General features: G+C 52.8%; 1 protein-coding gene and 1 long non-coding RNA gene across 4 annotated transcripts in view; one reads left to right on the top strand and one right to left on the bottom strand.

The window, feature by feature from the left end:
• The window catches only part of MACROD1 (mono-ADP ribosylhydrolase 1), a 151,809-nt gene extending 141,077 nt beyond the window's left edge, over positions 1-10,732 (bottom strand). The window contains exons 1-2 of one of the 2 annotated variants that reach the window (XM_043870689.1): positions 10,231-10,732; positions 43-144 (exon numbers count right to left, since the gene is read on the bottom strand). In XM_043870689.1, coding sequence (XP_043726624.1) covers positions 43-144; positions 10,231-10,528 — 400 coding nt within the window. In that variant the 5' untranslated portion in view covers positions 10,529-10,732. The remainder of the gene's footprint in view (positions 1-42; positions 145-10,230) is intronic. The other variant, XM_043870690.1, reaches the window with a different exon arrangement.
• A 23-nt stretch (positions 10,733-10,755) lies between these two features.
• Positions 10,756-22,477, top strand: LOC122673146. Of its 2 annotated transcripts, XR_006334633.1 has the most exons (4): positions 10,756-11,027; positions 14,511-14,615; positions 20,871-21,552; positions 21,671-22,477. It is a non-coding gene; the product is annotated as an uncharacterized LOC122673146 (long non-coding RNA). The 2 variants fall into 2 exon arrangements; XR_006334628.1 differs by lacking the exon at positions 21,671-22,477 and having other exon boundaries at positions 20,871-21,663.
• The last annotated feature ends 948 nt before the right edge of the window (positions 22,478-23,425 follow it).

The raw sequence follows: 23,425 nt of genomic DNA, 5'->3' as shown, positions 1-23,425 counted from the left end.
CACACCACACCCAGCCAGCTGGGACCCCAGCGCAGGGCCTACCTTTTGCCGTCTCCTTCCAGGTTGGGATCTTCTTCAGCCTGACAAAGTCCCGGCAGAAGTAATGTTCCTCCCGTTGCTTGTCACTCAGGCCCTTCAGAAATGCTGCAGTGGGATGGGGCGGGAGAGTCAGGCGGGTGGGGAGGGGAGCAGTCCAGGGGGCCTCCCCACCGCCCACAGGTCTCCTGTCCCCCGTCCAGGGAAGGCTCGCCTCGTCCAAGGATGCAAAGCAGCCCCGCGCATTCATCCTCCCTCAAACTCCCGGGGAGGGCATGCAGGAGGCGGGTCCCCTGGAAGATCTTGCCCTGCCCCCTTTGTTAGGAAGGGAAATTGAGGCCCTTGGAGATGGAAGGTGTCTCTCAGGGGTTCAGAATTAAACTCTGCCAATTGCCAGCTGCTGCCACACCTCTGAGCCCCTAGTATCCTCATGTATAGAATGGGGATTAAGACAGCCCTTGCAGAGTGATTTCAAGCTTACTCATACATGCCAAGGCCAGGCAGGTTGGTGGCACTGAGTCAGTTACATCATCAACCAGTTACATCATCATTGCTGTTATGTGTAGGCAGCGGGACACAGGGAACCAGGACAACCGTCCTCCTCACAGGCCGGCAGAACCAAGCAGGTGTGGAGCCTGTTTGCGGCATGCCCCTGCATTGCCAGAGGGCTCCCCACCGACAGATGCCCGGCTGGGGTCTCCCCCAGCTTGAACCAAGGGCGTGGCTGGAATTGTCCCCATTTTACAGGTGAGGAAATGGGCCCAGGGAGGTTAGGAGGCCACCTGTGGTCAGACAGCTAGTGACTTGAAGCTGGGCCCTCCTCATCCGCTCACAGACTCTGGGTCCGCCCAGGCTGGTTCCCCTGCTGGGCCTGGCCTTCCCTTTGGGCGGCACCAGGCCGGGGAGCCGCGGTCCAGGCTTGCGGCTCGTGGGCTCCCCCTGCCGGCCTAAGGCCACCAGGGCAGCCGGGCTCAGTCCAACCTGCTCCCCTCCACCACTCCATCCAGGCTCTGCCTCTCCCTGGCAGTTTGAACACAGATCAGTCAGCTAACAGGCATTTACTGAGCTCCCACCACGCACCAAGGCTTCCAAGGTGGTGCTAGGGATAAAGAACCCAATGCAGGAGACAGAAGAGGCGTGGGTTTGATCCCTGGGTTTGAAAGATCCCCTGGAGAAGGAAATGGCAACCCACTCCAGTATTCCTGTCTGGAGAATCCCATGGACAGAGGAGCCTTGTGGGCTACAGACCACAGGGTCACAAAGAGCCGGGCCCAACTGAAGCAGCTTAGCATGCACACATGAACCACACACCAAGCCTGGGAGGCAAGGTGAGGTCTGGGGCCTGACTGAGCAGAGGGCAGGCTGGATCAGCCTCCTGGAAGAGGTGCCCCCAGTGTCTCCGGTCTGCCCCGGGAGCTGCAAATCACTGGAGAAAACTCCCACCAACCGAGCAGACGCTCCCTCTAAATTCTCCATCTCCCCCAGGTGGCCACGGCAGCTGCTGCTTTGGAAGTGGGTCCCCCCTCCCCCTCTCCCTCTTCAAGCCTCCTCCACTTGTCCTCCCAGCTATGGGGTGCCGCCTCCTCACACACACACACCTGCCCACATCTCGTTCTCCCTCTCTCGGGTCACTGGGCACAAAGGTCCATCCTCCTAGCTGACGCTGCCCAGCTCACCTCCCAAGGACTCCTCCTGCGCTCCCCCTCCACCAGGCTGTCCTCAAACACCGTCTCCTGTACCCGCTGTGAAAACAGAACCCTCCCTCGATGCTGCATGCCACACACTGTAGCTGCGGCCTCGTTTCTCTGCCCCTCTCCTCCACTGCCTACGTTCTGTCTCCACGTCCTCCTCCCCCCCAACCCCACCTCTCCGTCAAGGCCAAGGTCAGAGGCACCATGCCGGCCGCTTGAACTCACTCAGTGGCCCTTCCCGGCCTCCCCTGTGTGCTCAGCACCCCGACCCCTTCTTCCCTCTCTGGACCCCGCCTCCTGGCCCCAGGCGGCTCCCTGGCCCTCCACAGCCTCCTTGTGGCCTCCCTTCTTCCTTAATCCACACCCTCTCCTTGGGTTTTATTTTCTTTTAAAGATTCTTTTTTTTCTTATGTAGACCATTTTAAAGTCTTTGCTGAGTCTGTTACAATATCATTTCTGGCATTTTTGAAAAATGTTTTGGCTTTCTGGCCCTAAGGCATGTGAGATCTTAGTTCAAGGATGGAACCCACACACACCCCTGCACTGGAAGGCCAAGTCCCAACCACTAGACCACCAAGGAAGTCTCTCTCCCACGGTCTTCAAGGCAGTTCCATGCATTCCAAATCCCAGGGTGCATCTCCAGCTTCTCATCTCTTCTGAGCATCTGCCCCCCAAGTCCTGCAGCCTGCCCTCATCCCCAAATTCTCTGCATGCAGAACTGAACCTCAGACCCCTCTGTCCTTCCTGCCTTCTCAGTGGATGGGCCCCAGACTTTGCTGGGGCCCCCAACCAGGGATCTTTCCTTTCTCCTCCTTCCCCCTTCCACCCATCTGCTGACTGTCAGATTTATTCCCACAATGCCACGGAAACCAGGCCTTCTGCTTATCCCCTCCAGGGCCAAGCCTCCATCATTAACTGCTCCCAAGTGCCTTCCGGAAGCCCCCACTCCCAGCTGACTCCCGGCGCCCACCCTGACACAGCAGCCCAGAGGTCTCAGGAACAGAAGTCAGAAGCCGTCTCTCGGTGCAAAGCTCAGCTCAAACTCCAGGTCCTTACCCGTGCTTGAGAGCCTGCCTCTGCCCCCAACCTCCTCCTGTGCTACCCTCCCAACCGCACTTCAGCGCTGAGCCTTCCAGTGCCCCCAGCAGCCAAGCTGTGGCCTGCCTCAGGGCCTTTGTGCCTGCCGTGCCTCCCGCCTGGTCTTCCTTTACTGCCCCTTCATCCTGGCCCTGCCCCTCCCCAGAACAATTGCCTGCCCTACCATCTGTGTTCTGCTTGACCCTGGCCGTATGCGGACCTGTCGTATTTATGCTGGATTCCCAGCACCAGCATGTAAGACACGTGTGAGGGTCCCTGGGGTGAATCAGTGAACCAAGGATCTAAGACCTGAAGGCTGAGGGCAAGTTTGCTAAGAGGACAGGGTCTTCTGGGAGGAGGGGAGCAGCATGTTCAAAAGCCTTGAGATAGGAGAGAGCCTTTGCATGGGGAAATGGAGCGAGATCTAGAACAGCTGGACTGGAGAGCAAAAGCTGGGCTGTGGTTGCCTCCCCAGCTTCTCCTAGGCCCGCGCTGGCCCAGGGCCCGGCCGTGCAGGGGCTTCCACTCCGCTCTTGCTCCTTGGTCCCCCAGGTTTGGGCTCATGCCCCCCGATTGTCGTGTTCAGGGGCAAGGCGCTCACCCTCTCAGCCTCAGTTTTCTCATCTCTAGAATAGGGGCAAGGAAGGCCCTCCCCAGCACCCAAGCTTGCTGTGAGCGAGAAGGTGACTGTGAAAATGCAGAGGAAGCCATACACACATCAGACACACTCACTTCCTCCCAGGAGTGAGATCTGCTGCTGCTGCTCAGTCACCAAGTCCTGTCTGACTCCTTGCGACCCCGTGGACTGTAGTCCGCCAGGCTCCTCTGTCCATGGACTTCTCCAGGCAAGAATGCTGGAGTGGGTTGCCATTCCCTTCACGGGACCTTCCTAACCCAGGGATCGAAGCCAAGTCTCCTGCATTGCAGGCAGATTCTTTACCACCTGAGCCACCAGGAAAGCCCTTTTAAGTTACTTGGGTCCCATATTTGTCATCTTGCACAACTGTGACCAAAGACCCCCTCGGAGGTCTCAGGGTACCAGTACTCACAGCCGGCTGGACTGTGGCCAATGAAAGCCCATGCTGTGACACCGGAGGGGCTGGTCCAAGGTGACCCCACAGGACTCCCACAGCGGAGTTCCTCCAGCTGGGGCAGCCTCAGGCACCCGGAGATGGCTCGTGTCCCCTAGCAGACACCATCTGGCAGAGACCACCACCTTGCTTTACAAAAGCAGCTGAGCGATCGACCCTGGTCACAGGCAAGCAGAAGGATCCCAGGGCAGGACCCGGCCCAGGGCTCTGTCCTGCACTGTCCTCCCCACTACCCGGGGCCTGCTCTGAGTGACCCCCAGCCCCCACAGCACCCCCCCCTCTCCAGCAAAGACCAAAACATGGCTCTGCTTCCCAGAGACGGCCAAAGAAGACCGCCAGAGCTGCCGGCATGGCCACCGGTGGTCTAGGTACCAGCCCTGGGGACACCTGTCAGCCTGCCCTCCCGGCCTGTGGTCCCCAAGCGCACACCTCCTGGGGCCCGTGTGCGGGGTGCCACGTCCTCATTCATCTCCAGAGGAAAGTGGCGACCCGGAGGAGTTACAGGCGGTGCTAGTTTGGTTTATGGGAGAGAAGCCAGCTGAGGACCCGAGCACTGTCTTCAGGGCCTCGGCTTCACCTGCCAGGGGGGCTGCCCCCAGGCTCCCCCGACTCGCTCCAGGAGAAGCAGGACCCTAGGGTGGGCATGTGCCCCACGCATGTCTTTTTCTTAATATATATTTGAATGTATTGGGCTGTGCTGGGTCTTTGTTGCGGCATGTGGGATCTAGTTCCCTGCCCAAAGACCGAACCCAGGTCCCCTGCTTTGGGAGCAAGAAGTCTTACCCACTGGACCACCAGGGAAGTCCCGCCCCACGCATTTCTGACACACACTACCTCCCTCTGCCAGAAGCACAGGTGCAGACTTAAAGCACAAGTGAATTTTATTTTTCTTATAAAAGATGTACAACATACGCTTTAATTTTCTTTCTTTTTTGGAGAGGTGAGAGTATTTCACAGCTCAGTGAGACAAGTGCTGGAAAAAAGATGTTTGCAGTAAAGTTTGATGGGGAGGTCTGACCCCAGACAAAGCTTTCAGCAGCTCCCAGGCACGAAAGCTGAGCTGGAGGAAGCAGGTTGTGCCAGAGCCATAAAGTGCAGTGGGTGAACAGGAATTCAATGATGTGTTTTAAGAAGTGTCTTTATGGTGCTTCCCAGCGGTGTTTGGAAAGGTTGAGGGTGGGCTGGTGAGCGCCTTCTCTTCTGGAGAAGGCCAGGTGGGCAGGGCTGATGAGGGTTGGGCTCTGGGAACCCTGCAGCAGGGGCATTAGTCACCCAGGGTCCCCGTCCCCGGAGAGCAGGTGCTCGTCAAAGCCTGTGGCACGAGCACGGGGAGACAGCACAGGCACCCTGGAGCTTTTCCACCCTCCCAGGCCCCCCTCCGCCCCCTGCACGGGGCTGTGCCAAGGCTGCTTTCCCAGAACAGGCAGGTGGGAGAAGCCCCCCAATTCCCAGGTGTGCCTGGAAACATTCCCAGTTCAGCAGTCAAATCAGATAAATCATCCGTTCTGCGTGAAAGCCCACAGGGGTTGAAATCAGTCTTTGCCCTGCCCTGTGCAGACAGGCTGGAATACATGGGCCCTATCCTGAGCCCCCAGGGAGAGGGAGCGGGTCAGGGCTCTAGACCGCGGCAGAGGCAAGTTTACATAAGCCCAGTGTCGCCAGGGCCAGAACAGAGCAGAGAGGAGACAGACGTGAGGGGTGACAAGGAAGGGGGGCTGCTGGGGACCCTTTGGCTGCTGTGTACAAAACGGTTTCTAACGTGATCCTAGCACAACTTACAAATCAGGTGCTGTTGGTCCCACTTTCCAGATGAGGAAGCTGAGGCTCAGGGAACATGGAAGCAGTGATGCTGGGGCTTGCCATGTCTGATGACACCAATGTCCATTCTCTTTTTAGCACACAGCTCCGCCCCTACTGCAGGCCAGAAGGGACCTGCTCTTCCTCTGGAGGCCAGGCCCCTCCTGTGGTGACAAAGCCCCCGGGGCCTGACCTTAAGGCCCCTCACACCCACAACACCTTACAGAAGGACTGTTTCCACACTCTTTGTGATGAAAAGGCATAACCTGGGGTAGGGGTAATGAGGCAACCTAGAACTGAGGGAATTAAGGTAAAGGAATTAACCTCTGGCCAGTGAAATTCGATATTGCAGAGGTCTCTCAAAGAGACTGAATGTCTCCTGGGCAGGAAGATCCAGCCTGATGGTATTTACTTAACTAGAGAGAAAACAGGTCCATACAAGTGGGCTGTCAGCCTAAAGCCAAAACAAAGAAAAGCACAGAACCCAGGCAGAATGTGGCCATCTGTCCACAGGACCCATTGGGCCATGAACTGAGGCTGTTGCACTTGAGGCCCAGAGCAGACATTCAGCACTGCATTTGGACTGAAACACTGAGCAACTGCCCAAGGAAGGTAGGTAGGTGTGCTCAGGACAGCGGGATCAGCTTCCAAATCATTCAACCATCTCCCTAGTTGAGAACACATGCTGCTGAACAAACTTAAGACTACAACTTGGCTTCTAACACTGTGGTGCTGGAGAAGACTCTTGAGAATCCTTTGGATTGCAAGGAGATCCAACCAGTCAATCCTAAAGGAAATCAAACCTGGATATTCATTGGAAGGACAGATGCTGAAGCTGAAGCTCAGCTTTGGCCACCTGATGATTAATTCCAGTGAGTTCCAGAGCCAACTCACTGAAAAAGACACTGATGCTGGGAATGATTGAGGGCAGGAGAAGAGGGTGGCAGAGGATGAGATAGTTAGATAGCATCGCCAACTCAATGGACATGAATTTGAACAAACCTCAGGTGACACTGATGGACAGGGAAGCCTGACGTGCTGCAGTCCATGGGGTCGCAAAGAGTCAGACATGACTTAGCAACAACAATGGCTTTTCCACAGGGAGAGGAGGCCCTGCCCAGGCGCACATGAGTTTCCAGATCCGCTGCTATTATACTTCCCACCATGAACTGCACTTCAACCCTTTGAACTATACATTAGTCTCCAGTGAGTTTGGTGACTATGTGCCAGTCTTTGAGAGAGGATCATCTCAGGCACAGACAAGCGTTTAGCCACCTATGTAGGTATATCCCCAAAAGAAAGGCAAGCACGTGTCCATCAAAGACACGTGCAAGGATATTCAGAGCAGCTTTATTCCCAAATGTCCCAAACTGGAAACCAAATGGCCATCAACAAGGAGACTGCACATACAAACTGTGGCACACCATGGAATATCACCCAGCAATAAGAAAGAGCGAACTGCTGGTACAGCCAACCATGTGGACGAATCACACAGACATTGAAACTGTACACATTGTGTGTATGCCTCTAGTGATACAAAGTTCAAAAGAAAACAAAATGAAGAGACAGAAGAAGGATTAGCTGTAAGGGATACTGAGTGGAAAGAGGCTCTAAGGAACCTTCCGGGGCAATGGTAATGTTCTACCTATTGACCAGAGAAGTGGCTGCATAGCTGGATACCTACGTAAAAGTACACTGATTGTAGGAATTCCCTGGCAGTCCAGTGGTGAGGGGGCTTTCCCAGCGGCTCAGTGGTAAAGAATCTGCCTGCAGTGCAGGAGCTACAGGAGACGTGGGTTTGGTTCCTGGGTCAGGAAGATCCCCTGGAGGAGGGCATGGCAACCCACTCCAGTCTTCTTGCCTGGAACATCATCATGGACAGAGGAGCCTCGCGGGCTAAAGTCCATGGGGTCACAAAGAGTCAGACACGACTGAGCAACTTAACACATACATACACCAGTGGTTAAGACCCGGCTCTTTCACTGCCCTGGACCCAGGTTCAATCCCTGGTCAGGGAACTAAGATCTCACAAGCCATGCAGCCAAAAAATAAAGAGTACACACACACACACAAAAAAAAGTACACTGACTGTACACTTAAGGTCTGTACACTTGATGTACTTTGCTGTACGGTATAACTCAGCTGAACATGTACATGGAATGGAATGAACAAATAGTGTGGGGATCTTCCAGGATCAAAGCTTCTTCAGGAGTTCCCTGGTGGCCTATTGGTTAGGATTCTGGGCTTTCACTACCATGGCCTGGGTTCAATCCCTAGTTGTGCAACTGAGATCTTGCAAGTTGAGCAGCGTGGTCAAATAAATAAATAAAAGATCAAAGCTTGGACCCTAATCAGAGGCAGAAGCCACTTGAGGCAGTCTCCCGGTGTGGTGGTTTTAAAAATATGCCCCAAATTCTTTGATCTTCTTCCCTTCCAAAGGTGGAAACTAATTTCCCTCCCCTTGAATGCGGACCGGATGAGGGCTTTAAGCCAGCAGCCACTTCACAGGAGCCAGCCACCCGGTAAGGGCCCTCTCCACCTTTCACCAAACCCCCGCCAGCCTCCCGGGAAACCCTGAGCCGGGCACCCAGCTAAGCTACTCCCAGCTTCCCGACCCCTCAGGACTGAGAGAGAATACACACGTTTGCTGTTTCAAGCAACTAAGTGTCCGGGTAGTCTGTTACTAAGCCGTGATAGATAACTAAAACACGGATCTTTCTGTGTCACCCCTACAAACTACCACCTAAAGGCGACTGGTGGGGTGGGGCTTCCACCTAGGTCTGGGGTTCCTGGGGCATGCCCACCCTCCCCACACTGCCCCTGCCTGGACTAACAGGGGAGCTCGAGCAGCCCTGCCCGTCACAGCTTCTTCAAGCACCAACCTTTACTGGGCATGGTCTCATTGCCCTAACCACAGCCCCCACTGCTTTTTCACCTGAGCTCCGTGAGGCGAGGGTCCCCGCCAGTCTCCCCAGCACGGCAGTGCTGGCTAGATAAAAACAGACCGAATGAATGGAAACCCCAGATCCTAGCAAACAGACACCACAGCAGCCTGGGAATTCCTGGCCCGTCAGCTTCAAGAGGTCTGGAAGTTTTCAGCGCCAGAAAGGAGCGGGAGGGGCGAGAGGGGCGGAGAGCGGCAGACCCAGGAACAGGTGTCTGGGCCTCCTGCCTTCCAAGCTCTCCTTCCCACCACCCTGGGATGCTGTTCTCTGACGAAGGGAAATCAGGGTTCCCTGTGGGGACAGTCCCCGTCCCAGGGAGCCACCCCCCACTCCCCACCCTGACCCTGGATGTACGGGGGCCAGGGCTTGAAGGGGTGACTTTTGCCCCGGGAGCAAAGTCAAGTGCTTCCGGCTGGTGCTTTTAGATCCCAGAGAAGGCATTGCAACCCACGACAGGAGTAGCTCATCTTGAACTCTACCTCCAATCCCAGAGGACGCCTCCCCTAACCCTCAACCACGGCCCGCCCCAGGCCTGCCTCCCCAGCCCCATTGGCTGAACTCTTGCCACCGCAAGTTCCAGCCAATGAGCTGCCGTCCCAGCCCTTTTGAAAGGCGATCCAGCCGGGAATGGTCACAAGAGGCCAAGGAGCATGCCCTGAAGGGCAGGGGCAGCTGGACTGGCAGCCGGGGCTATTTCAGGCTCCGCAGGTCAGGTTGCCTGCCTTCCCTCCTCTGTTCTGGCCCAGAGTCCAGCCCTGGGACTCATGCCCACCAGGACTCCTGGCCCGCGCCACCCCCGCCCCCGACACCCCGCCGCCCCAGCCGGAGGGAAATGGCTTGATTCCTGGGTGTGGGAAGCAGGGGTGTCACTGTTCTCACAGACACAACCTCCCCTCTCGGCCCTGCCCCGCCCCCCTCCTCCACCCTGTGTCCCCCAGGAATGAGGCAGAGACAGCTCACAAGTGTCCAGAGGCCAACGATAAGGGCTAAAGGGCACCAGCCCACGTGCCCAGAGAGGCAGGCCCCGGGGGACATGGTGGGGGAGGTGTGACCGGCCTGCCCAGGGAGGCCCGTTCCTTGTGGCTATTTGATCCCACCAGGTGGGATGCCAGCCCCAAAAACCATTCCCTGCCACTCTGTCTAAAATGTCACCACTTGAGAAACCACAGTATTGCAAAGCCGGGGGAGTTGAGAGCCTACTCTGAGATCCGAAGCAAACTTCAAGTGACCTTGGGCTACTCGGCGCCGGCGCCAGGCCTCAGTTTCCCTCCTGCACAATAGATTTAGGTGCGAGGTCCTGGGTGCTCTCTGGGGGAGCCCCGCGACCCCTTTCAGTGGGGTGAGGCCACCCTCCTCACACTGCCTCCGACTGGGGCCCTGGATCTGGTCCTGGGGAAGTAGTTTCCGGGGCTGGGCACATGGGGGGCGTGGCTGTTAATGGCGGGGCGGGGGGGGGGGGGGGGTCCAAACCAGGCACATGGGACCTTAACTTCCCCAGTTCTCTGGGGTGGACGCGGCGGCTAGAGGGGTGCTGTCCAGCCGGAGAATGCCCACGGAGGGCCGCCCTCGCGCCCCCCTCCTGCTTACACTTACATTTTGCCTCCTTCCAGTCGGTGGAGGTGCTCAGGTCCACCTTCGCCGCCATGGCCAGGGGGGCCCAGGTGCGCACCCCGGCTCTCCGCCCCACCGGCGCCGCCCCCCAAGCCCCAACTCCCGCTGAGGTCCGCGCGCGCGGGCGGTGCGCGCTCAGGGACGCCGGGGGACCGCACGCACTACTGCGGGTCCTCGTGGCACCCGCCGAGGGGCCGGGCCAGGGGCGCGGGGCGCAGAGCAGCTGCCCCGCGGCGCGCAGCTGTGCCAGGAGGCGGGACACTCGGCTCTGCAGAAACATGAGCAGGCGGCGCGCGGCGGCTCCCCGCCCACTTAGACTCTATTTACCGTGCTCAGGGAGTCTCTCCCTTATTTACTCGGGGACCAGGTGGCGCGTGCCAGCCCGAGGCGACCTGCCTAGGAGCCAGCGGGCCGCGCGGCCAGAAAACCCAGGCGCGCCGCTGGGCACCCTGGAACTTGTAGTCCCGGCCGCAGACAGGCCCCCGCACTGGTAAACACACGTGCGCGCCCCGCCCAGCCAGCCGAGTCGCACAGCGCTGGAGCCCGGCTCACGAACGGTCTCGCGCCCGCCGTGCGCCTCCCCACGGGGCTGGAAGCTGGCAACCTCCAACTTCCTGGTGGGAGACGCCTCTGGCCTCCGACCCTGTCTCCGTCTCCGCCCCTCCAGCCGAGTGCACGGAGGCGGGCGTTAACTCCTCTTCGGTCACCCAGGCCCCACCCTACCCGCCGTCCCTTGGAGCCGCGCATCCCCGCCGGCCGGGGGGAGGTGAAGCGAACGGGTAGGTCCGGTTGAGCGACTATTACCCAGGCCGCAGAGCCTCTGCCTCTTAGCCCCAGGGGCGGGCGGGGCCTCGGTTGGAACCGAATCTAGACCAACTCGGGAGGCAAGGATAGAAGTCCTGGAATTTGAAGACAGAAAATGAGAGTTCCAAGTGGCGTTCTCGGTGTAAGAATTGGGGTGATGTTTTTCTTTATATTTTTCCTATTTTTTTTTACAAAGACTCTAAGATGAAGTTATTTTTTTAAACATAAACATGTTAATATCTTTCTATAACATTTTATTATTTTAAAATATGATAGGTTTCTTTTTTTTTTTTTTTGGCTTGTTTTTGACCAGGGCTTGCGGGATCTTAGTTCCCAGACCAGGGACTGAACTCTGGACTCATGGCGGTGAAAGTGCAGAGTCCTAACCACTGGACTTCTAGTTCAGTTCAGTCGCTCAGTCCTGTCCAACTCTTTGCGACCCCATGGACTGCAGCACACCAGGCTTCCCTCTCCGTCACCAACTCCCAGAGCTTGCTCAAACTCATGTCCATCCAGTCGGTGATGCCATGCAACCATCTCATCCTGTCATCCCCTTCTCCTCCTGCCTTCAACCTTTCCCGACATCAGGGTCTTTTCCAGTGAGTCAGTCCTTCCCATCAGGTAGCCAAAGGATTGGACCTTCAGCTTCAGCATCAGTCCTTCCGATGAATATTCAGGACTGATTTCCTTTAGGAAGGACTGGTTGGATCTCCTTGCAGTCCAAGGGACTCTCAAGAGTCTTCTCCAACACCACAGTTCAAAAGCGTCAATTCTCCGGCACTCGAGCTTTCTTTGTAGTCCAACTCTCACATCTGTATATGACTACTGGAAAAACCATAGGTTTGACTAGACCGACGTTTGTCAGGGAGGCAATGGCTCTGCTTTTTAATATGCTGTCTAGGTTTGTCATAGCTTTTCTTCCAAGGAGCAAGCGTCTTTTAATTTCCTGGCTGCAGTCAGTCACCACCTGCAGTGATTTTGCCGTGAAGTGATGGGACCGGATGCCATGATCTTCATTCTCTGAATGTTGAGTTGTAAGCCAACTTTTTCTTTGACTTTCATCAAGAGGCTCTTTAGTTCTTTTTCACTTTCTGCCATAAGGGTGGTGTCATCTGTGTATCTGAGGTTATTGATATTTCTCGGCAATCTTGATTCCAGCTTGTGCTTCATCCAGCCCAGCATTTTGCATGATGTACTCTACATGTAGGACTTCCCTGGTGTCTCAGACAGTAAAGCGTCTGCCTACAATGTGGGAGACCAGGGTTCGATCCCTGGGTGGGGAAGATCCTCTAGAGAAGGAAATAGCAACCTACTCCAGTACTCTTGGCTGGAAAATCCTATGGATGGAGGAGGGTGGTAGGCTACAGTCCATGGGGTCACAAAGAGTCTGACACGACTGAGCGATTTCACTTCACTTCACTCTGCATATAAGTTAAATAAGCAGGGTGACAATATACAGCCTTGACGGAAGTCCATCACTTCAAGGCAAATAGATGGGGAAACAATGGAAACAGTGACAGACTTTATTTTCTTGGGCTCCAAAATCACCCATTCCAGTATTCTGGCCGAGAGAATCCTGTGGACAGAGGAGCCTGGTGGGCTGTTGTCCATAGGGTCGTGTAGAGTCCGACACGACTGAAGCGACTTAGCATGCATGCATGCATTGGAGAAGGAAATGGCAACCCACTCCAGTATTCTTGCCTGGAGAATCCCAGGGACAGAGGAGCCTGGTGGGCTGCCGTCTATGGGGTCGCACAGAGTTGGACATGACTGAAGCGACTTAGCAGCAGCAGCCAAAATCATTGCAGGTGGTGACTGCAGCCAGGAAATTAAAAGACGCTTGCTCCTTGGAAGAAAAGCTATGACAAACCTAGACAGCATATTAAAAAGCAGAGCCATTGCCTCCCTGACAAACGTCGGTCTAGTCAAACCTATGGTTTTTCCAGTAGTCATATACAGATGTGAGAGTTGGACTACAAAGAAAGCTCGAGTGCCGGAGAATTGACGCTTTTGAACTGTGGTGCTGGAGAAGACTCTTGAGAGTCCCTTGGACTGCAAGGAGATCCAACCAGTCCTTCCTAAAGGAAATCAGTCCTGAATATTCATCGGAAGGACTGATGCTGAAGCTGAAGGTCCAATCCTTTGGCTACCTGATGGGAAGGACTGACTCACTGGAAAAGACCCTGATGTCGGGAAAGGTTGAAGGCAGGAGGAGAAGGGGATGACAGGATGAGATGGTTGCATGGCATCACCGACTGGATGGACATGAGTTTGAGCAAGCTCTGGGAGTTGGTGACGGAGAGGGAAGCCTGGTGTGCTGCAGTCCATGGGGTCGCAAAGAGTTGGTCACGATTGAGCGACTGAACTGAACTGAACTGAACTGATGGACTTCCAGGGAACTCCCCATAGTGGATATTTTTATAACCTGGAACAAAGAGCCAGGATTTCTAAGAAGATTTTAGTACCAACTTTGCTCTTTCTTACTGGGCTACACTGGCCCCCTGTGACTTGCTTCTTGAGCTGTAAATTAAGAAGTCAGTGCTCAGGTCTGACTGCTTACAGACCCACCCTGTGTTCCAGGCCTCTCTGGCCCTGAGTGTGGCAATAACTCTTCACAGGGCTGTGAGGAGGAGCACCGAACCCTTCTGCAGATGCAGTTGGCACCACTGCTGTGCCTGAGTGGGTCAGAGGGAGACCTGTGGGCAGAGAGTAAATCAGAAGCCAGGGGACCTGAAGGAAGGGCTGAGGGCCCCCAACACTCCAGGACCACCAGCAAGACCTGCGCCTTTCCCAAAAAAGTTGAGCAAGATGAGCTCAGGATGCAGGTGTCAGGCTCCCAGGCCTGAGGTCATCTCCCAACTTGCTGCTTCTCCAAGAACTTAATAGTGCCAGAAGGGCCTTGCCAACTGCCTGCAGGATGGCAGCCACTCATAGGGGACTAGGTCTCAGCTGGCGGCAAGCTAAGCCCTCTACACCCATTTGCTCTACTTCTATAAACTCAGTAAGTGCTGCCGCGCAGTGCCCCAGGGTTAGATGAGAAGCCTGGACTGGCCCAAGGTCAACATGGCCTGTGGGGGTCAGAGGCCCAGCTTGAGTCCAGGTTGTTTGGTTCCCATCTGTGGTCTGGAAAGTGATCACACAGATGTCACTGGTTCAAGCACTGACGCCTGTGGGTGAACCTGTGTATCAGTCCTATTGTTGCTTTAACAAATTCCCATAAATTTAGCAGCTTAAAGAATAAACAGAATTCATTTCCTTAAAGTTCTGTAGGATAGGAGTCTGAAGTCGGTCTCACTGGGCTAAAAAAACAAGGTGTTTGCACCAGCCGCCAGAGACCGCCCATGTTCTTTGGCTTGTGGGCCCCTTCCTCCATCTTCAAAGCCTGCAACGTTGCATCTCACCAGTCTTCCTTGGTGGCCTTTCGCTCTGACTCTCTTCTGCTTCCTTCTGTTTTTAAGGACCCTTGTGATTCCACTGAATGGGATGACCCAGGATGATGTCCCATTGAAAGTCTGCTGAGGAGCAGTTGCATCTACAACCTTAACGCCCCTTGGCCATGTAAGGTAATACATTCACATGCTCCAAGGATTAGGATGTGGACATCTTTGGTGCTGGGAGGGGCATGATCCTGCAGACTACACCCTTCCCAGCAGTCTGGAGAGCAGAACAAGGAGAGGCAGGGACCCAGGCATGGAAAGTCTCAGTGCCCATGAGGAGGCTGCCTTCTGCACAGAGCCGGAAACCCACGTCCCCCACAGCCAGCCCCCAGAAGCACCCCAGACACCTTGGGCATCGGAACTAGTCTTCTGTTTCTTTTTGCTCGGCTTCAGCTCTGTTCTCACACGGCAGCCAGGATAGAGAACGTCCCAGCCGACAGTCCACCAGGGTTTGGTCTAAAAGCGGCCTGGATGGGTCTAGGCAGGGAAGTGTGATTCTGACTTGGCAAGGAAGGACCTTGTCACAGAGTTTCAGCTGGACCTTTTAGAAAGGTAAAATCTGAGACTTCCCTGGTGGCTCATTGGTAAAGAATCCACCTGCCAACGCAGGAGATGTGGGTTCAATCCCTGATCCGGGAAGACCTGAGTTGCCTCAGAGCAACTAAGCCCAGGTGCCACAACTACTGAGCCTGAGCTCTAGAGCCCGCGCACCACAACTACTGAGGCCCGTGTGCACAAGAGCCCATGCTCCCCAACAAGAGAAGCCACCACAGTGAAGCCTCTGCCCCATACCTAGAGAGTTGCCCCAGCTCACAGCTGAAGAAAAGCCTGCGCAGCAAGAAGACCCAGCACAGTCAAAAATAAATGTTACTATTTTTTAAAAAAAGAAAGACAAGGTAAAATCTTGCCAAGTACCAAAGATTTGTGTGTGTGTTGAGAGCATTCCAGGCCCAGGGACTCACAGAAGCAAAGGCATGCACTTGTCTGGAATGCAGACTCTTCCAGTGGGGGGCTAACACCTGGTGTTGTCTGTTGAGGACTTTTAATGTTGGAGAAGGGGCTTTCATGCAGAGAAAAGCTACCTACTGCTGCTTGTGTTTAAATGAATATTGTATTTATTAAACTTATAAATTAAAAGAACTAGCTTTTCTTAAGCATCCAAATGCAACTTGCAAATCTAGTTTTCTATTTATAAATCTAATTTTTTTGTTAAAATAAGAATAATTACTTTCACTTAGTCTTTGATGAATATTTAATTAACTCACAGGTTCAACAGATTAAATTCTAAAAATGAATGCCAATTACAAACATAGGTAATTAAATTCCCTAATAGATTTTAAACTACATTTTACAGAGTTGAAATAGCTGGTCCTCTCAAACGCCTCATACTCAGCATAAGAGACTCATACATCTAACAAGCATATTTTTTATTTTTTGTTCTTTTTTTCTTTACAAACAAGGAGGGAGTAGAGGGTAAAGAGGACTTCATCTCCCACTTTATTCCCCCCTCCCAAGCCAAGCATATTTTTTCCTAATCAGTTAGCAGTTTTTATCCACTAATAGATTAAACTTATAAATATGGTAAATCAGTTCTCTTAAATATTCAAACGCTGTTTATGAACTTAGATTCTTTTATATACTGTCTCAGTTATCTTTTGCTGCCTCAATAAACCACTGAAAACTTACTGCCTTAAAATAACAACCAGGCCTTTGAATCAGCAGTCTGGGCTAGGATAAGCAGGAAGGTTCATCTGCTGGTCTTGCCTGGGTCACTCATGTGACTGGCAGTTGGTGCTAGCGGTCAGCAAGTTCCCTTGGTTTTGCCCCACTTGGCCTCCACTAGGCCAGACTGGGCACCTTCACAGCACACTGGTCTCAAGGCCCCGCTCCTAGAGGACCACAGCAGAGGCTGCAAAATGCCTCCTGCGACCCGACTCAGAAGTCATACTGCCTCACTGACATCACATTCTGTCACACAGAATTCGCACGGTCGCAGCATTCAACACACATCACAGGACCAGCCCAGAATCCAAGAAGTGGAGAAACAGACTTCACGTCCTCATGGGAGCAGCAGCCAAACCCCATTGTCACGGGTGGGCACACTGGGATGTGTGCTTAGTCGCCCAGTCGTGTCCGACTCTTGCGACCCCATAGACTGTAGCCTGCCAGGCTCCTCTATCCATGGGATTGTCCAGGCAGGAACACTGGGGTTACAGGGGGGCACTATTACAGTCATCACTGCAGGCTGTCTCCCACCCATTTCTCTCTGATGAGAATCACAAATCAAATAGGGCAGGTTGACGAAAGTGTTTCAAAACACTTAATAAACACTTGGGTATTTGCACAGTGATGACAAAACTTCCTAAACTGGCACCAAGATTCTGGGTTTGCTTTCCTGGCTTCGACCCCATGCAGGATTGTAAAGCTACCCAGAGGGGCAGAGTACCCATCTCAGCAGGGCTGAACGTGCAGCAAGGTGCAGGACCACAGAACAGTGAGAGAGTTTCCTCCTTCTGGTCTGAGATTTAAGACCAGAGCAGGACCCAGGAGAACTGCCAGATGTAAATAGACCTCCAAGGCAGCGCACGCCTCTCCCGAAGCTTGATTTTAAAGCCCAGTGCGAAAAAAAAATAAATAAATAAATAAAGCCCAGTGCGTTACTGTTTTTGCCCTACCCCATCTCACCCCGCCATCTTTCTTCTTTATACTGCATCATTCAGGTAGATGAACCCCTACACCTCCCGGATCCCCTAACATCTTTGCTGTGTGATCACAATTTTGCACCTCCCTTCAACCAGGTTGTCATGCGGTCTTCATATTTTATCACCTGCCTAGTTTCATTTTACTATCTGCTTCAGTGGCCAATATTGTATAGTTATTCTGTTGAGAGGTGTGAAGGGGAAGGATGGGTTACAAGGTATTAAACGTCCAAAGTGTGTACCTATAAACTATAGGCCTGCATGGCAGAGGCCTCTCCATCTGCCTCCTCTCAGGGTGGGTCTGAGGACCTGTCCAGTGATCCAGAGGGGCTCACCCTGTCTTCCTCAGGGACAGGCCTCAGAGAGCCTTGGAGCTGGAGTCCTGGAGCTGGCTGGGGGAGGGCATTGGCTGTCCCCCTCTAACTTCAGAGAAGGCCCGGAAAGGGGTGGGTGCTCTGGGGACATTTGTCTTGAAATATACAAAACCCTCCAATAGTAGTGTTCGTTGTAACAAATTTTAACACCATAATAAAAATTGAAAACCCCTGTTTTAGGCTGAATTGTGTCCCCTCTCCAAATTCACATTTTAAATTCCCAACGCTCAATACCTCACAATGAGACAGTATTTGGAGACAGTTTTTAAAGGGGTGGTGAAATTAAAATGAGACCCTTAGGGTGGGCCCTGATCCAATCTGATTGTGTCCTTATCAGAGCAGGCAAGTTTGGGAGTTCCCTGGTAGCCTAGTGGTTAGGATTCTGGGCTTTCACTGCCTTGGCCCAGGTTCAACCCCTGGTTGGGGAACTGAGATCCCACAAGCCACGTGGTGCAGCCAAAAAGAAAGGAAAGTTGGACATACACCCGGAATGCATGCTTGCACAGAGGAAAGACCATGTGAGGAAACAGTGAGAAGACAGCCGTCTGCAGGTGAAGGGGAGGGACCTCAGGAAAAGCCAGGTCTGCCAGCACCTTGAACTTGGGCTTCCAGAACTGTGAGAAAATTTCTGTGGTTCAAGCCACCAAATCTGCAGTATTTAGTTATGGCAGCCCTACCAAACGAATCCAGCACCCCTTCCTATTCCCCATCCACAGGAGCAACAACTTAAGTAGCTAGCTGTGTATCTGTTTAGAATTTTCCCGTACACATCCCATGTATATGAAGATATACACCTTTTTTTTCCTCATACACACTGCTCCATGACTAACTTCCATCATTCCACAGTACATCATGGGCATATTCTCATGTCAGTATCCACCAGAGTGTTCTTTTGAACACGGCTAATACTCCATCCTAGGGATGCAACACTGTGGTTCCTGGTATCCTCCACGGGTGTATGTGGGGTCAGGTGCTGTTCCCTTTGCCATCACAAATAGGACCATACCATAAAGAAGGCTGAGCGCTGAAGGATTGATGCTTTCAAACTGTGGTGCTTCTGGAGAAGACTCTTGAGAGTCCCCTGGACTGCAAGGAGATCCAACCAGTCAATCCTAAAGGAGTGAAAGTTGCTCAGTCGAGTCCAACTCTTTGCCACCCATGGATAGTCCATGGAATTCAGGCCAGAATACTGGAGTGGGTAGCCTTTCCCTTCTCCAGGGGATCTTCCCAACCCAGGGATCAAACCCAGGTCTCCTGCATTGTATTTGGATTCTTTACCAGCTGAGTCACCAAGTAAGCCCAAGTATACTGGGAGTAGTCTATCCTTTCTCCAGTGGATCTTCCCAACCCAGGAATCAAACTGGGGTCTCCTACTTTGCAGGCGAATTCTTTACCAGCTGAGCTACCAGGGAAGCCCATTCTAAAGGAAATCAACCCTGAATACTCATTGGAAGGACTGATGCTGAAGCTGAAGCTCCAATATTTTGGCCACCTGATGTGAACAGCTGACTCGCTGGCAAAGACCCTGATACTGGGAAAGACTGAGGGCAGGAGGAGAAGGGGGTGACAGAGGATGAGATGATTGGATGGCATCACTGATTCAATGGACAAGAACTTGGGCAATCTCTGGGAGATGGTGGGGGACAGGGAAGCCTAGTGTGCTACAGTCCAGGGGGGTCGCAAAGAGGGTCTTGGTGACTGAACAACAAAATACTTCCTTGTGCCATCAGGCTAGGCCCAGGTGGAAGAAATCTGTAAGCCTGGAGTTGCTTTCTGTACTTTAAATAGATGTTACTTAGTGTGACTTCCCATCAGTAGGATATGACAGGGCTGGTTTCCCCACGCTCACACTCTGCAGCACTTGGTATTTCTCAATAAGCAGATGTTGGAAAGAAAATAGTGGGACTGGGACGTTTGAATCTGAAGACCCAACCACCTGACCCAGAGAAGGTTGAACAGAATCAGGAGCAAGGAAGTCTAGAGATGGGGAAGGCCAAAGAGCCTCCCTGGGAGGGACTGAGGGCCCCATGAGGGAGTAGACCAGATGATCAGCTCCGTTTACTCATTCACCAAACTTACAGGTATGGACTAGGTCCTAGGCCTGAGTGCCCACACAGCCGTGGATGACAGGCCCCGTCCACTGGAAGCAGCATCTCTGGAAGCAGACCATGTGGGAGGTCTGGATATGACCTGGGAGCCCCGGCCAGCAGTCCCTTCTGCCTCTGGCCACCTACCTGCTCAGGGAGCCAACATTCCCTTCCCCTTCCCAAAGCCAGGAGATGGATGGGGACTTGCAGAAGGGTCCCTGTCGAACCCTGATGAACTTTGCTGAAATGGACATGGCTATAAAAGACTGGAGTCAAGGACACCTCCAACATTTTCAGCGTGAACCAGCCCAAAGATAGCGAGGCCACTGATGAAAGGGAAGTCAAGGGAAGAACAGTTTCAGGGGAGTATATTGGGAGCTCCGATTTGAACACATTTTGAAGTCCATTTGCCATCCAAGCAGAGACGTTGAGGAGGCAGCTGGGTAGACAAGTCTGGAACTTGGGAACAGATCTGATCTGAAGATAGAAACGTGGGAGTCATCCAAGATGGTATTTATAACCACGAGGCTGGCGGAGATCACCCTGGGATGGCCCGTGGACAGCAAGGTCCAGGACTGGGCTCTGGAGCTCTCTGATGAATACTTATTAGATAATAATTACCATCGTTTTATTCCTTGAAGTGTCTGGCACAATTCCTGGCTCTATGAGTTCACTGAATTGAGCAGAACTCTATAGCACTTTATTCTCCCCACGCTTTTCCTGCTATTCAGGACTTGTGTTAGTGGGTAGCTGAAAGTAGGAATCACTCAGTCAAATGGGAAATGAAAATATTCTTTAGGAATTTCTCAGAACCCAGAATGGAACTTTACTCTCCCGTGGAGAAGGAAACTCAAGGTTAAGTTTCCACTCCAACAGTGAAAGTTCTTATAAAAATAAGACTTCCATGTTCTATAGACCCCAGAATTCTGAGCCGAGACCTACCCCTGACACCCACTCCTCACTCCCATGTCTAAGCTTCCTGACCTCCAGCTGCTTTCTTTTTCTGATACTGGGAGAACTTTTTTGTTGGCTGTGCCTCACGGTATGTGGTATCTTAGGTTTGCCACCAGGGACGGAACCAGCTCGAACTGCACTGAAAGCGTGGTATCTTAACCCCAGCACCACCAGGCAAGTCCTCTGGGAGAACTTTAAAACTAAGAATTTGCTCTGCAGAGAACTTGGTTGTACGCGGTGACTCCTTCTGTCTCTCGTTCGCTGCAGGATTTACAGGCTCAGCGTTGACTCCAGATTCAGCCCTTGCCATCTTGCTCCCCACCTTGAGAGCAGCAGCACCAAAAATAGCAGCATGAGTCACTGAAGCATCGGGCATTGTCATCAAGGGCCAGGACGCTTGCTGTGGTGGAGCTTCTGCTTGAGTTCCAGGGACCTGGGGAAGGGGACCCTGGCCAGCTGGCCCCCATCACTGCCTCCTGTACCCCAGGGGGAGACCTGAGTTCACCGAGAAATTTGAAGCCTGAATTGGTGGAAATGTTAATGTTCTGAAGTGGCTTTACCATGACACTGCATAAGGACCTCAGGGTCCCTCATTTGCACCCGTTCTAAAGTTCTATACTCCTTTATTTTTTTTTTTTTTACTGTATTTTATTTTTCTTTTCTGAAAGAGGGCTCTCCAAGTTTCATGTTTCAGGTCTGAGAAAACAAGCATGAGTTAATTTTGTTTAATTCTCATTGTGACCTTGGGAAATCATTGGCATGTCTTTTCCATTTACAGACAAGGATACGAGAGCATAGCAAAGCCTTCCTTGGATTCCTGGAAAATTCCAGATTTGTTTCAGCCTCAGGGCCTTTGCACTTCCTATTGCCCTGTCTTGAACTCTGTCCGTGGCTTGGGGATTTTACTAACCACCAACTGCTAGGCACTCCTTCCTTCCCTGCCTCCCTGGTAGCTCTTTATTTTTACTTTTTGTTTTCTTTATATAGCATTCACCACTCCAGAATTACCTTTGTTTGTGTATTTACTTTTATTTAACAAATGTTTATGGTACTTATTCTGTCATCAGGCCCTGTTGTCAGTGCTTTATAAATATGAAATCATTCAATACTCACTACTCTGACACGGAAACCTGTCGATCCACGTTTTAAAATGAAAGCAACTGAAGCATGGAGAGCTTAAGCAGATTGCCAGAAGTCACACAGCTGGTGAGTTACAGCCCCACCTGTCTGCCCCACTGGAAGACAAGGTTCACCAGTGCAGAGCTGCAGCTGAGGCCTGCCCTGCTCACTCCTGAGCCCCTGGGCCCAGAGCAGTGCGCCACACGCACAACCGTACAAGCAGGATGTGAGACAGCAGAGGCCAGGTCACAGAGAAGGAGGGACGACAGGGAAGCCTGGAGAGAGGCTGTGGGGGAGATGATGGAAGGCCTCAAAGGGCCTCCAGCGGTGGAGGACAAGCCGGGCTGGGGGGCAGCATTGAGACCGGCAGGAGTATGGTGGTCTGGGCACAGTGCCAAGAAAGGCAAGCTCTCGTTGACAGATTCAACTTAGCAGGTTGGCGGGCAAACGCCTTGGAGTTAACCTCCTTCCTTCATGCCCTGCATCCAATACATGAACAGACCCTGTCAGCACCTCCAAAACGCATTCCTAATCCCACTTTTCTTACCCAAATTCTGCTCCCACCTGGCCCACCGCACCATCACAGCTCTCCTGGAATCCTGCCACTGCCAACTAGGAGGTCCCCCTGGCTTTCATCCTCTTCACTGATACAGCAGTAAGGGGGATCCTGATAAAACTGTCAGATCATATCACTTTCCTGCTTAAAATCTGCTAGCATGTTCCAAAGTGAACACAATGGCGTCTCATACTGCAGGGTCTCCTTCCCACCCCTAGTTCCTCTAGTCCCCCCTCCTTCCTACCCCTGCCATTCTGGCCACCCAAGGCCTTTGCATTTGACCTTTCCTCTGACTGGCAAGCTTCTTCCCTAGGAGTTCCATGAATCTCACTCTTTCACTTCCTTAGGTTTTTCTCAAGTATTAGCTTCTCACTGGAGTCTGATCTGGTCCCCCTGCTGAAAATGCAACACTACCCACTTGCCCAGTGCTCTGTCTCTACTGCAGATTCTACATGCAAACCTTTTTTTTTTTTTTTTTTAGCTTATCTCTCTCACTAAAATGAGCACTACAAAACAAGTGATTTTTTTATTCCTCACTGCATTTCCCAGGGCCCACAATCATACCTAAAACACTACAGGGCATATTTGATTAATTAAGCTAGGTGCAAGACACTGTATAAAGTACCTGGAAAGACAAGGATATAAACGAAAACAGACATAAGGCCCTTGTAGGCCCTACAAAATATGCAATGGATATTTACAGCAGCAAAGTTGCTGCTGTAATTGGACACATGTGTGCCCCATGGAGTAGTGTAAGAAAATAAATTAGGGGACAGAAATGAGTGAGCTGCTTGCAAGCAAGTCGCCAGAGAACCTTGACAGCTCTTATCAGCCTGCAAGACCTGGCAGAATCGGTGGCAGGGGGATGCCAGCAGAGGCAACATCTTGCAGGCAGGCCCAAAGTAAAGGAGCCCACCAAGCTCAAGGAACAGACAGGAGAGTACGCCTGGAGTTTGGTGCTGAAGGGGGAGAACAGGCAAAGAACAGATGGGAAAGTAGGCCTGTCACGCAGGCCCTGATCCCCAGTCTAAAAGCTTCCCAAGGGCCAAGCAAGGGAGGGGGTTATCAAGGGAGGCATGCTATCTGCAGCGACCTAGGCTGCAGTGTCTGAGAAGGGGGTCACACAGCTGGGATGGAAGAGGACCCT

This window comes from Cervus elaphus, chromosome 2 (genome assembly GCF_910594005.1).
Source record: "Cervus elaphus chromosome 2, mCerEla1.1, whole genome shotgun sequence".
Lineage (NCBI taxonomy): Eukaryota > Metazoa > Chordata > Mammalia > Artiodactyla > Cervidae > Cervus > Cervus elaphus.
Note: the sequence above shows the minus strand (reverse complement) of the source record. Positions and strands in the feature narration are given on the sequence as shown.